The sequence below is a fragment of the Piliocolobus tephrosceles genome, chromosome 5, assembly GCF_002776525.5.
Source record: "Piliocolobus tephrosceles isolate RC106 chromosome 5, ASM277652v3, whole genome shotgun sequence".
NCBI classification, from domain to species: domain Eukaryota; kingdom Metazoa; phylum Chordata; class Mammalia; order Primates; family Cercopithecidae; genus Piliocolobus; species Piliocolobus tephrosceles.
The window spans coordinates 19,118,394-19,133,381 of record NC_045438.1 but is presented as its reverse complement, the minus strand read 5'-3'; the positions used below and the strand labels follow the sequence as shown (position 1 = coordinate 19,133,381).

The window sequence follows — 14,988 nt, the reverse complement described above, 5'->3', positions numbered from 1 at the left end:
CAATCCTTCTACTGTACTGAAGATAGCACTCCTCCATGCTTTCTTGCATGGAAAGCTAATTTCAGAAAGTTGTATTTAGTAACACTAAGCAAGACATAAACTGGACGACTTGCAGGAGGGAAAGTATATGCAAAAAGTGAATTTTTAATTCCACGATTTTATCCAGTTTATTCCAAAAAGTCACATAACCCCAAAAGATACATACTAGATTTCAGATTGAGAATAGAAGCCAATTTCTTGTGTAATTTACCCAACAAATATTTATGGGTGCCTAGTCTGCAATGGGTGACATATAATAAAACAACTAGAAAGAGAAATAAACACCTCCCATCACTGGAAGGAGAGGCTGCTTCATTTAAACAAGCCACTCTGTGTCCACAAAGACTTACGAGGGCTCTGGACAGTCTCTGAATCGATGTCAGTGATTTTCCAATATTTAGGTCATGGCAGTTATGGAAATCAGACGAACCCAAAGTCCCGAGACTCCCTAGCTGTACTTCGCCTGTTCAGAACATGGTACGTATTTTGCTCAACTGAACTACGCCGTTTTTATATTTTGGGATCTATTCTCATACAAAAAAGATTCATGGGAGGAAGGTGGAACATTTTTAAAGCCATACAATTCACCTACAGTTTCCCAGGTCTCTCTTTGGGGTTAGATTACTTAATATTTTATAATCACTTTAAAAAGTTCCAAGTTAAAGTTGGAACCACGGTCTCCAATTTAACATCCATTTAAGTCTGTAGTCTCTATAAAAGAATAAAACAAAAGATTTAGAAGAGCAGAGAAAAATAAGATCTAACCCACTGAAGACATGTGAAGGTAGTTTTCAATCTGAAAGCCACGGTGACCAATTTCTGTTTGACAGCCAAGTTGAGTTTTGTGCTCTTTCCTAATCGGTTCTTTGGCATCTCTCTAACTATGCAAACAACTCTAGAGCTTACCTGGGTCCACCCCAGCCACCTCCATGCTCTCCTATCTGGGTGGCCACACCACCATCTGGTTCCTCAAAGCCTCCAAGTCCTGCAGAAGCCTGCTCCAGGCTTCCATTCCTTCCTCCCCCATGCCAGCAACCAGAGCGACTGATGTCACCTGGGTGGCCCCAGCCCCTCCTCGAAACCCTGCAGAGGCTTTGCACTGCGTGAAGAAGACAAGTCACACTTCTTGCCATGGTCTTAGAAAATGCTCTTTCACCACTGGATAGCGCCAGGTGGCCCCTGGCTCTCTCCAGCCCCTGCCTGCACCCTCCTGTCCTGGGGCTCTGGCTCTGGGCTCTCCTGATCTTCCAGAGGCTCCAGCTTGCCTGCCTCAGACTTCTTCCATCTGCAAGGCTTCTTAAGAGCATCATTTTCTAAAAACAGCCTACTGTCTCCACAGGAACTTTATTAGGCCTCCGGGTGTCCCCTGCACTTCTTTACAGTTAACAGTTACTGTGGATCAGCACATGTAAATGAAACACGTGCTTCTGCCTCTTGGAGTGATGCTCCCTGGGGGCAGAGCCACACTGCTTCAGGAGGGCAGGTAAGCGCTGTGAGACCAGTCACCGAGGCAGAGGAGGCACCCGTAGGCTCCCATAAACACTTGCTGAATCACACAAGAAACTGGCTTCAATTCCCAGTCTCAAGTCGTTATGTCTCTTTGGAAGTTATGTGATTTTTGGAACAAACTGGATGAAATACTGGAAATAATAAAACTATCACTTTTTGTACATCCTTTCCCTCCTGCAAGTCATTCAAATTAAATTTTGCTTAATGTTTACTAAATATAACTAAGTCTTTGAAATGTTTTCCATTCAATAAAGGATAAAGGAAATTGTGTCCAACGGCGCACACCAGAAAATTATCAGGTGCTTGCTGGTCCGTATGACAGAAGACTGCAGGGCGGTACCAGTATTTCCACTGACAGCAACAGAAACACAGGCCTTGAGAAGAAAACGGAATCTGTATTAATACTCAGACTTCCAAAGTTTTTGTATTCTCAAACATTAAAGTATCTTTTTAAGCATTAAAATATAGTAAAAGTGAATACTATAATTTCAATACATAAACATCTCATTCTACCAAAAAGGTCTCCACAACTTTCTACAACCCTAAGACACTCCTTCCTTCATGAACCTCATTTTCACAATATATGGACTACAATCACCCTGCTGTGCAGCAAACGGACCTCAAAACCTGTTCCTCCTATCTGAAACTTTGTTGGTTGACAACAACTCCCCATCCCTTTCTCCCCCCATGAAAGCCCTAAAAATTCTCCATCCCTGCCCTGTCCCGTCCTCCTGCTCATGGGCCATTAAAAGGTACACTGGAAACAGGCAGAGGCAGGAGGAACAATGGCGCAGAGGCAGCGCTGAGCGCCGTCCACATGGAAGGTCCCGCCCGCACATGCCTCCCTCAGCTCCCAGGTCCTCATAATGTGACTTGTGTAGTTTTACCATCAAACATACCCTTTTACATGAGGCTGTCCTGAATGGGTTTCTGCGCTAAGACACATCTCACCAGGATGCCTTATGTACACCATTTACTTATTACTAGGGATATTTTAGGAATTTCAAAGAGGCCACCAAGAGACAGTGTCACTGAGAAATGGCTTGAATGCCCACCTGAGTTTGCTCGGATCGAGGAAGAATCAGGAAGGCCTGGGCAGTGGAACGGCTTATGAGACTCACAGACACCTGTGTGACGAGGCACACGACACGTCCCCACAAATGAAAACCACTGCCTGACACAGAAATCATACTCAGTGTTTAATGAAGAATAGAAAGATGGAAAGAGACGGGCGAGGAAGGCTGATGTTACAAATATAAACTTTTGTCAGCACTTTCAAAACAATAGCAAATACACTTAAATACATACAAAGTTTATTAAAAATAGGTTGCAACTGAAATACAGTAGAAATGGAAAACTACAGCAGTTTTGATGTTTTCTCATAGTAATGCACACTTCTGAAAAGCACTTTTACACATATTCACATTTGACCTCACTGCCCAAAGATGGCCAAATCCACTTGTGTATGGGTTTCACAACCACGCACACAAATATCCCTGTATGTAGATATTTACATGTATCTGCAGGTTCTCGTGTATTTTTCTATATATTAACAGAAAAGTAATTCATCTGCATCTCTTTAAAGAAAGTGTGGATTTAGTGGCCATAAGGCTGCCAGTGTTCTCAAGATATTTGGGAGGCGCTTGCTCTTCCTAGAACCTCTGCCGCAAGCAAGCAAATCCTTCCTGAACACTCAGAACCATTGCACTCTCTTACTCAAACAAGGAAATGGGAAGAGCACACTTTCAAATAAAAACCCTGATAGACATAAAAAAATATTTACACTCGCATTTTTAATGATTTATCATACAACTCTTATTAAAAGTGATTTCGAAGGCAGTAAAAGCCCCTATGCTTCTCTTTGAAAGTGTGCCTATTTTCCTAACATACGTATGTGTAAGAGAACAATATGGTACAGAAAAATCATTTGGACTCCACCAAGGGCTTTGTCAACTAGAAAATTTGCTTGTAATCACAAAGTAATTTATCATCTTAACACCAGACAATATAAAACATACTGAGGTCCGTCTCCCCAACATCAGCCACACATCCACAGCTGAAGAAATAGCAGTGGTAACTAATAATTCAACAAATTAAAATTAAATAACTCTATTATAGTATAAAAATAGCTTGAACTTCCATGAGTTATTCTTACAATATTTAAGTTACAGATGCCCTGTAATTGAATTCCTTCCTTTTCTTGACGGCATACACATGAAAATCTCTCTTTTTCAAATTAAAAATGTCTGAGTGACAGCTGTGCTTGAGGGGTTCCTACTCATCTCCCATTCTTCTGTCGTTCCCAGTCACACGAACATTGCTCCAATCAAGGTATCTTCTTTTACAGATGCCTGGGAACAGCTGAAGTTTAGTTAACTTTGTAATGTAACTGTCATCTTTAAATTTACCAGTGATTTATTAAGTCTAACAATAATCTGGTATTTATAAAAATAAAATCCCCTAAGCTTAAATCCTCAGAATTTTCTTTCAGAATTAAAATTAATCAAATATTTAGAATTGATCAGAAGAGCTCAGATTTGCGAGGAATGAGTGGAACAGTCTCGGATGTGCGTCATCGCACAGGAAGCTTTGGCCTAAGCCGTTTCACGATGCAGACTAGGAGGATATTGTGGGAAGAGACACAACCAGGGGACATGGGAGGAGCATGTCGTCACATGTCCCTTCCTGGGTAGAAGAGTGTGTGGTCACTTCTAAACAGTGCCAACAACAGTCTGAATAGTTCAAGCTATTCTCTGCTTGACTGCTAAAATCAAGTTTCTGAAAAAAACAAAAAACGAAACAGAACTTCTTTGTGCTCCTCGGTTGATGATGAGGGGAAGATGGGAGAGAAGACACGTCCATTCTCTCCTCCTGCCCTTAGTTCTGTCCCCTTTGAACTCAGGACTCCAAAAAAGAAACCAACAAAAAACTTATCCTCATGTGAGTTAGATAATTAAGAAACTAGACAGTGTTTAAGTTACATAAACGGCAATCTCATGGTAAAGTAAAATAAAATTTCTTGGAATTGAAACATTTCTAGATCCCAACCATTTTAGAAACAGAAATTGTAAATCAATTAGAAATATAACCCCCTTCCTCTTTCCTCTTCAAACTTGCACCTACAAACCCACAACTGAGAAGATTTTGGGGTAAATACAAAGTGTCCTCCTCATTTTTTTTCATTTTGTGTTCAGTTCATTCTCCAGTTCTGTTAATTTACGAGAGGCTTTCACTTTATTGGATACATCTTGACCTTGTGAAAAAAGACGCTGGCGTTCCTTGAATGTCAAGTTTTCAGGGGCCCCAGAACTTCCAGGTAAATCTGCATCTTGGCTGCAGAAGAGGGCAATACGAAAGATTACTGGACAAACTAGAAACAACCTGTCAACAATTACATATGTTTGCATAACAGCAATTAAAATTTTCAGACTCATTCTTTGTTATATTGTGCTATCACTTTCCCTACAATTGAAATCACAGGGGCTGTATTTAAACCCATCTAGAAAAAAAGGGCAACATGTTTTCTTGGCTAAAACATTAACTTTCCCCAGTCATAGTCAACTTTCAAAAACCTTGTAAGTTAGATTTTAGCAAGCAGGCAATTCTTACCAGTTAAACAAGTGTAACCTGAGGGGTACAGTTTTAAAATACAGCATTTTAAGGAATCTTACATGTACCTGAGAGGCATCTATAAATATGCCAAAGTTAGTAAGTTACAGAATGGTACTGATCGATTTCTCTGGTGAGTTCAAATTCACTGTTTTAAGAACACTTGGGGCAATAGCATTTCTAACTAAAATCGAGGTGAGGGCATAGAGTGAAGCCATGAAATCTGGTTATATAATTCAAAAGTGCCGTAAACAGTGAAAGGGGTCATCAGGTACAGATGAAGTTCCTCATCTAGTGCAACCGTCCATACCTTTTAGAACGCTTCTCTTTCGCATCCCGATAAGCGTCATGGGCTCCAACAGCTGCTCCGGCAGATCCCGGGTAAGAGTTTGGTCCTTTTCCATGAAAGAAACAGTACAAGTTAAAGTACTTCATTATTTCTAAGCTTTACTCATGATAAAGATGCAGTGCTCAGAGAATAAAAAATACCTTTACTGAATAAGCAGGAAGGTAAAAGACCCTTCACATTGTATCAAAATTTCATCAATTTGAAATTCATCTCTGTTGGTGGCCTGAGTAATCCAATTACTACTCTCAAAAGGTGCTAAAACATTGACCTGACGCCCTTCATTATTAGAGAGGAATACTGCCCATGGCCCCGCTCTGCCTCGGACAGCAGAGCAACTCTGGGTGAGCGTAATGACATCAACCCATTCTGGGGGAGTGTAACATCAATCCATTGGCAACATTTGCCCTGTTCCTACTGGCTTCAGGGGATTGCTAAGGATCAAAAGATGTGATGCAGATACAAGGTTTTAAATGTATCCAAGTAATAATGTCGCTAAGTGTATCCAAGTAACAATCAATGTCATATTGTTAAAATCATAATACAGTAAATCAGTGTTAATGTATTTCTATTAATTGTAGCATTAGAAAAATTCACACTTCAAAAATCTGCTGACAGTGTAATACAGGCTGGAGTAACAAATGCTCAAACTATTTAGCAAACACTGACAACAATAAATATTGGATTAAACAGGCCACAAAAGTAGTACAATATTTTCACATTAAAATTCTCTTTCAAACAACTTGCACAAAAACACATTTTTGTTTCTCTTCTTCTACAAAAGGACCTGCTGTGCAGAACTTATCTGACGTACTGCAGATGGGACACACAGCTGCCTTTTGAAGGGCGCCTCTTCGCACTGCACCTTTACTCAGGTTTCCCACCACCACTGTGGAGGATGCCATCCTCAGCAAAGACTCAAAAGATTCAACAGAAACACATCTCTACCTTATGACAATCTATAGCAGGCCTTTAGATAAATTACTGCATGGAGACATTTTTTTTCCATTTTAATTCCAAATTTTTTATCTTATTTTTAAAAACATTGTGTTGTATCTTTTGAGCTTTAAGAATGATACTGGCTTTTTCCACTGGTAAAATTAATTCTTCAAAATTTTCAGAACTTTTAGACTTAAGAATATCAAATACCTTTAGCTGACTCTCTATGAATACTCCAAGTCACAGATCATTTTCAAAAAGCTTTAGTGATGAATCTTTCATATAGTGCTATGCTCAAATCTGGTATTACTCTTTCCAATTCATACCCTAATGCTGTTCCTCTCACTGCCCCGTGGAAGAAGCCGAGTCCATCTGCAGAAGCATGCTTTACCAGAGCGCTCGCGACAGAAACAGAGCTGAGCAAGGAATGAGACCACGCTAGTGAAATGAGGACAAGGTCAGAATGCGCTCTGCACACGGTGCAGACGGCTCTGTACATTACGAAGAAGTCTTCGAAGAGGCGGAGCAATCAGATGTCGGCTATGACCTGGTCCTGTGTGGTACTTCACGTGTGCAGTAAAATAAGGGTTAGTGGTAGGACTGAGAGCCAAGATGGTGAGCAGTGACACCTCACTATGATACTTGGCTACCAAACCCTCACCATTTCTGTCATCTTAAGTTCAGCTTATAAAAACTCCATACAAGGAGACCAATGGCATCCTGCTTCAAAATGTACCATTATTCCATAAATTGCTCTGAAAGGTACTAAATTATAGATCTTTACAAGAGGTATTTCATAAAATGATTTAATCCTGGCTTCCAAGGTGACTCAACCTAAATATTATTATATATTAAACCTTCAAAGTAGATCAAAGCTCTGAGCCGGGGGTGGGGAAGACAGAATTCTGGCAAAATTCATCTGTTAATTGAGTAAGACTGACAGTTACACTGAGTCTTCTTCTTCTTTCAGAATTGTCGAGTCCCATACATTGTTTATGCAGAATGATACAGGATTCAGAAGACTCTCATACACTCATTACAAGTAATACTCCTGTATTTGAAGATATTTAGTGCCAGAATTCCAGTCCCATTTAAGGTAAGATTAGTGTGAAATCTGAATCCTTATGAATTCAGCTATATTTTAAACATGCTGTCTCGAAAACACTGACTACTGAACCCACGCTTGTGACAGCCTCTAGGCCCTGTCCCCTGCAGAACCGTCCTGCTCTACAGTCAGCGTAGGGGGTTTCCCTAAGGTCAGTTGCATGCCTGCTAAGGTCTGGCTGCTAGTGTTACTAGGTGCTAAGAGTGCAAGTAACAGGAAGCAGTGAAGCCAGTTAGAGCAAAAGGGGATGAGAGGAATTTCACTGTAACTGGGGTCTGTGGACCCTGGTGTGAGGCAGCCTGCATGGAGGTCATGAAGCCAACAGTTAATTAGCTTAGCAGATGCTCCGGCCACACCAACCAAACCACCATGAGAATGCATGATTTATTCCACAGGCTACTTAATCCAGAACAGAAAGTTCTACCAATATTAAATAATGGAAACTTATAATGTAATTATAACACTTTGTCTTTAGAGACACTACAATGTGTGAAAAGGCACTTGTTCAAACAAATAGAAGGTCATTTGTAGAGATAGAAAATGAAAGCCAAGACCAACAGTACTTCAAGTGATTTGGGAACAGCAGAGAAGGACTGATTGTCAGCTGATCAAAGAAATGGAACTTTTTAAAGTGTAAAAGAAATTGGAGTACTAAGATATCTACCAAAGAGTATTAGCACAGAACATTACAATCAGAGGCAGAGGAGGATCACCATGCTGAGACCAGTGATCATGTGACATCCAAATTCCAAAGCAAGTACGATCGCCATGGACCATACTACAGGGCAAGTGTGCAGAGAGATGCTGAGGTTCCAATCATTAAGACAACGAGAGCTGATTTGTCACTCTTTTACCTCTACCTTTGCAGTGGCTGGGATGGTAGGAGCTGGATTTTTTTGGAGGGGGCGGGGGCTGGCCTTTTTTGTGAGCAGTACTGTTGGCTTTGGCTGGGGGTGGCTGGAATGAGTTCGAGAGAAAGATGCCATCGGAGGCTGGGCGTGGCTGGCAGGGGGGTGGCCGTGGTTTAAGAGGGGCAGGAAGAAGGTCCCCATGAGACACTCTCGTGCTGGAGTACTTATCCTGACCTGCTAGGCTGCAGTCCTCCTCCTCCTCCTCCTCATTGTATGCAACAAACTTGGCAGTGAACAGCGAGTCGGGGGAGAGGGCCTGGGTTTTGAGGTAGGAGGCGTTTCGCTGAGGCGGGGGAGGAGGGGCGCCGGGCGCGGGGGACGGGGACGGGGGCTCGTAGTCCCGGGGAAGCGGAGGGCGGCACAGACCAGGTGCCTCGGGCTCCAGCAACCTGCGCGCCGCCTCGTCGTGCTGTCTGCGCCTCTCAGCTTCCAGGCGGCTGTAATACCCTTCTTCCTGTCGCCTCTGCGGGCGGGAATAGACAAGAGTGCAAAGGTCAGAGGTCAGAAGGGAACAGCCGACCCACTGGGCCTTCAAAGGGAACAATCCTCATCATCACACTGATGTCAAAGTTGAATAGTTACAATTACTATATAACAGAAGCAGCAGGTCAATCCGGAGTCTTCTCCCTAGACTTACAAGTACATTAACACTATTCTGGATTGTTTGACAGAAAACTGCTCAAAAGCACGGAATGGATTAATTCTCAGCCTCCTGCTTCCCAGTCACTTATGCCTCTCCATTATCCCAGTGGACTGAATTCTCCTCTGCTTTCCTTCTTTCCTTCCTCCATGCTCCCGTTACTTCCTTCTCTCTCTCCTCTTCCGATTTTGGCAGGATATGAACTTACCTGTTACTGCAGTGTTTAAAGACAACACAAAACTAAAAATAGGCTGTGACTGGCTTTCCACAGCCAGCACTTTCCGAAAGACAAACTTGCGTCCTTTTTCACTGAGCCCCCATGAATGCAGAGAAGCAGTCCTTCCTGGACAAGGAGGACGTGACTGAACCACCCTGTCTACTTCGGGTTACTAGGAAGGAGATCAACAGGAAACCAGAAATGGAAAAAAAAACAAAAACAAACAAAAAAAAAACCACTCATTCTCCCAAAGTAACAATCTAACAAATATGCTTTCCATAGTTCTTAACTTATATTTCAAATCTTAATGAACTCCCTAACAGACAGAAAATTAGAGAGCCAGGAATTAACAGCAACAGCAACAAGAGATTCAAATATATTTTGACACATACTGTACATTTTTTTCTGACATACATCTGCACAAACTACAGTTGACAGTGTTAAAATTATTTTAACATTAAAAAAAGGTAACAGCACAGTTTTGTTAAAGATTGACAAAAGTTGTAGAGCACAAGAAAAAAGTAAATAAGAAGGGGGATGAAAGAGCAAACAGAATAAACTGCCTCGAGTAAATGTTTAATGCTGTGAATTGAAGTACAATGAATTTTAAATTCGTTCAACCAAAGAAAACTAATTTGAGAGACCTTGCTGGCATTCAGTGAAAAGCTGTTAGTCCTATTTTCAATTTCATGCTGTATTTTCTCCCTACTCCCTCTAGAGCTACACACACACGCACACACACACACACACACACACACGAGTGAATACGCAATATCACTCCACCTTTTGAGGGAGAAAACTCTTAAGAATAAATGCCAGCCCAATTACTGCCCTGAGCCCAATTTCTCATTGAATCTTCTTGCTCTGTGTTTAGCAATCCTGAAGGAAAGACTCTCATCTTCTCGTCTACACAGAGTCAGTGTTCCCTTGGAGTGAGGAATAAACCAGAATGACTTCTTGTGGCTTTTAAATGGAACTATCAAGAATCTTAGTATTAACATGAAGAACAGTTGCTTGATAACATTTTAGGGAGAAATCAAAACATTCTCTTTTAGTTATACCAAGAGCAGATACAATTACAAGATGACTTTATTCTACCCAACAAATGAATGGCACATTTTTCTATAACAAAGCAAACCCATGAGTTTTGGACATTCTGATATAAAAATAGGTTATTCGCCTTCTTTTTACAGTGACCACTTAATTATAGAAGCAGTTACTAACACAAGTGTATTTGACATAATCATGAGTTAAGAAAACACATTGGAAAAATTAAATAACCCAAGAGTTTCTCAACATAGGAAAAACATGGCCTGGTCCTCTCTGCATGTGCTCTGTGCTGCCGTGACAACCCAGCTGCCCCCGTCGAGGCTCCAGCGTGGCCAGGACTGGGCCCAGCTATAACAATGGGCACTGTGCAGGGCCTGGGACAGCCAAGCTGGCACTGACCTGGAAAAATACAGCCCTCCAAGCAGCCAGGGAGCGCTTTCATGGAACAGCAAAGCAACAGCAAACACCATCAACACTTAGACATCAAGCGGCTCAGCATTTTGGAAATCTGATTTCCTTAGAAAGATCATCAATGTTGACTTACCATTACACAAGTGAAAGACTCATAGGGGAACCTAATCCTGAAAGCTCAAACTCTGAAAGGACTTCAAATGCTATTCAGAGTCAACAGATAATATGATAATAAACTTAGAGGGCAAAGGTCTACGAAATGCAGAAATCACCAATTTCAACACAGGTGAGTGTCCTTATTCACTCTACTCCATTTAAGTGAAGTCACATCATGTCTATCAAGCTTACTCTTAGATTGCTCTATATCCTAATAGATCATATCACTACAAAAAACTCCCTACAAGTTCTTTTCTGTGAACAGTACACTGTTCTATTAATATAGTTCACTAGACTATCGAAGAAGGAATTATTAATAAAAACTAAATTTTCCGCCATCAGAAGTTATAACACTGAAAGCTTCTACCTTCACAGAAGGGAAGTAACAGAGAAGAGCAGCTTCTCTCAAACCACACAGAGCAACACGCAGTCCCCTCGGGATGAAACAGGCCCCCACAGGGAGCACAATGGCTACAGCCTCTTCATCCAGAGGGCGCTGGCCACACACAGGACGAAGGGAGATATGGAGAGAAACATCTCAAAATCCCCATTTCTCAGCATGTCAAAATCCGCTGTCATTTTAAAATTCAATTAAAAGGGTTACTTGACTTAAAAACACACACACACACAAATGAAAATAAATAACTCAGAATATTTACTGGATTACATACTAAATTTTCCTGTATCATGTTATTCTAAGCCATCTGCTCTCTTTACCATCAACCAGAAGTGAGTGATTTGAGTAAACCATCTATTTGAAATGTTGAATGGCAGCCAACTGTCTTACTATGCTTCTACTGCTTCCCACGGTCCACATGCCATTTAAGCAATCACTGAACAAATGTCACCTTCACAATGACAAGCTGGGCCACGTCCAGTAAAGATGAGTGCCCGAGGAAACGAACCCTTTGTAAAGAGGCTCACTGCTACACACACCCAAGAGTTCAGAAGTTTGAGGGAGACAAAACTTGGCAGATAAGGGGATCTGGAGACAGTCCAGAAGAGAGGTAGGTGGGCCAGACGGGGTAAAGTTGCTGGTCCAATCACAAAGCTGGGGGAGCCAGGCCCTGCTCTGCCTTGTGCTTCTTAAGACACACAGAACTTCCAGCCCGCTCTGCCCCAGCCAATCGATTACGTCAGGCTAACTTGGTAAAATTCTAGCTGCCCTTAGAGGACCATAACCTTTTCTTCAGCGTCTCGTTTTGTTCGCTCCTCCTCCTGCCGCCGGCGCTCTTCCTCTTGCCTCGCTCGGTCTTCCGCTTCCCGCTTGCGCATCTCTTCTAACTGCTGCTGCCGCCTCCGCTCCTCGTCCTGCAACTAACAACAGGCTGACATTAATCTCCCTCCACAAACTCCACCAGCACAAGACATAAAAATGCACACATTAAGACAAGTAGACACACATATACACATACACACACACAGAAAGTTAAATACAAAACACCAGGTTAAAATCACCGTTGGAAGATGAAACTTTTTACATTTTTTTAGCTCTACAATTTTAAAATAAATTACCTAAAAACTGCTGTCACAAATCCCAGAGTTATTCCTCCATTAATTATGGTTATAAGATGGAATTTATCATCTACATTCACACATTCAACAAGCACAATTCTTTTACTGGAACAATTTTAGTTAACCCGTTCATGTAACTTAACAGGCTCAAACAGATAGACCCCACTTGATGGACCTGCAGAACACACTTAAACCCCTCCTTCCCTCTCCCTTTTCAATTTCCACTATGAATGTCTTGTAGAAGAGGGAGGCCCCCACTTGCCTCTGCATAGGTGAGACAGAAGCAGCATATGTGACTCCAGTGGGCCGGACAGTCGTCGGTCTTGCCTGGGGACCAAGGCCTGCCACTCTTTCCTCTGCCCTTTGCCATCAGGTCCCTCCAGATCCCACCCCGGATTCAAGAATTCCCTCCCGACTCAGGAGCACCCTACACTCTGCACCATAGACCCTGAAACTGAGATGGGAAGGAGCCCTATCTCACCCTATCTCACGCTCTTCTGTCTGGATCTAATGTTGAACTCTCAGTCAATACAATCCATTCTGTTTTCAGGTAACCACAAGTGAAGAAGTTCTTACGTTAACAATTCATTACCTGATTGTTTTTCTCTTTTTGGTCATTCAAGTTCTGCCTTTTTGAAACAACACAAAAAGATACCTTTCCTTCATATCATTCAAATAAGGTTGTCCTTCAAATACCTAAGTCTCTTCTTTTCAATTTTTAGCTCCTTTATCCTTCTGCTCACATCTCTATGTATTATAGGTTGAAAATACCTTTCCTGAAGAGGAAGCCTGGATTAACAACCAGTGCAGAACAGAAAGACTCTCCCTTTTTGTCTCGGAAACACAGCTTTTCTATTCCTCTAGTCTAAGACAATGGTAACTTTGAAAACTGTGTTCTCCATTTACTTATCTGTATAGACCTGTGCTACAGGAACACCCACAGCTGTATTATCATACATCATGAAGAAGTAATCAATGTTGATAGGATTAAAATGAAACTTAAAGCCATCTAGTTCAATCTCTAACCACTTCAGGAATCCCTTACATAAAATTCCTATGTGTTTCAATTTCTACAGAATTAGCAGTTTGTCTATACACTTTTTGTAGCAGAAATATAAGCATGTTAGCTGCTGGGATTTGAACTGTGTTTGTATTTTTTTTTTTAAATAAAAATCTAACAACTTCACTCTCCCTTGACTTCTGTGAAGAAAACACTGTATCTGGTGAGAAAGAATAAATTAACCTGTTGTTATTAGGCTTTTTCATGTCAATAAACAATAATAAAACATTTTAGAAAAAAATTATAATTGCCTTCTCAAAGAGACAAATAATTGAACTGTCTCTTTAAGACAACCTATCCATACCCCAGAGGGATGTTAGAATGACTGGCTTTTAGGGGGGTTATAGCAGGAGTAGATGCCACTAAGAACCCAGAAGGAAGCCACTGGTGATGCCTTGCCCCTGAGTTGACAGAACCACAGCTCCCCGTGGGCTTCCTGCATGAGGGGCCAGAGCAAAGGATGGAAACGTTCAACAAGGATTTCAGGGGTCAGAAAAAAGTAGGAGAACTAGGAGAAACAGCGCCCAAACAAAAATAGCAAAATAAAGCAAGTGAGAATATTAAATATTCTACAGAAAATAATTTAGGGTAGAATGTAAAATTGCATTAATGTAATATGGGTCTTATCCTTATCCCACAAAGCACAAACTAAGTTATGTTAATATTTTCTAGCCCCAATTAAAAATAAGTGCAGAGCAAGAGAGTGTTACACAATGGCAGAGTCCATTAGTTCTTTTAAATAGAAGTATATTTTAAGAAATCAGAACAATTATCATTTTCATCATTTTTTATAAATCTATAAACAGGCATTTTCTTCTTAAAAACCTCTATTCTTCTAAATCTGGAAGGCACTAAGCAAGGAGCCTCTCCCTGTGTTCAGCTCAATAGTTACTATTCGTAAAGGAAGGCAAATTAACCACCATCAGTGTAATCAAGGCCGTTTCTTTCCACTCTTTGGCTAATTCACGTATTTCCATTTCCAAAACATAAATTGTTTTGCTCTTCAAAGCTATGTTGCTTTACTCCCACCATTCAGAAAGCATTAATGAGAAAAATGAGAATCTCTTAATTTACTCAAAATAACCACTTAAAACAGTACATTGAATTGTATGGGTTAGTTACATTCAGTAACAGTTAAAGGATATTTTAACTTAAATTACAAATTTAATCACCCTGCAATCCAGTGGCAAACTGCCTATTACCTTAGCACTTTGATTAAAAGAATGAAAAGTTACATGCTACCAAAATAGCCTTGTAGGAAGTGATACCTGAGGGGAGAGCAGAATAGATTAAAAAATAACTATTACCCAATGAATCAAGACCATGCAGACTGAAAGTTATTCTAAATTGAGAACTATCCTGGGATTTGAAAGCCAGTATGTAGCAAGCTTGAGGTAGTCCACATTCCCCAAAACAGGTATTTTCAGGATCGATCTATCTATCTATCTATCTATCTATCTATCTATCTATCTATCTATCTA

At 41.0% G+C, this 14,988-nt stretch overlaps 1 protein-coding gene across 6 annotated transcripts in view; it reads right to left on the bottom strand.

Moving 5' to 3' along the window:
* Positions 1 to 2,734: 2,734 nt before the first annotated feature.
* Positions 2,735 to 14,988, bottom strand: part of AFDN (afadin, adherens junction formation factor) — a 147,890-nt gene continuing 135,636 nt past the window's right edge. For 4 of the 6 annotated variants that reach the window (XM_031935538.1, XM_023223616.2, XM_023223617.2 and 1 more), the window contains 4 exons: positions 12,115 to 12,249; positions 8,633 to 8,921; positions 5,468 to 5,552; positions 2,735 to 4,881 (listed from right to left, as the gene is read on the bottom strand). In XM_031935538.1, coding sequence (XP_031791398.1) covers positions 4,728 to 4,881; positions 5,468 to 5,552; positions 8,633 to 8,921; positions 12,115 to 12,249 — 663 coding nt within the window. In that variant the 3' untranslated portion in view covers positions 2,735 to 4,727. The remainder of the gene's footprint in view (positions 4,882 to 5,467; positions 5,553 to 8,632; positions 8,922 to 12,114; positions 12,250 to 14,988) is intronic. The other 2 variants (XM_023223615.2, XM_031935540.1) reach the window with 2 other exon arrangements.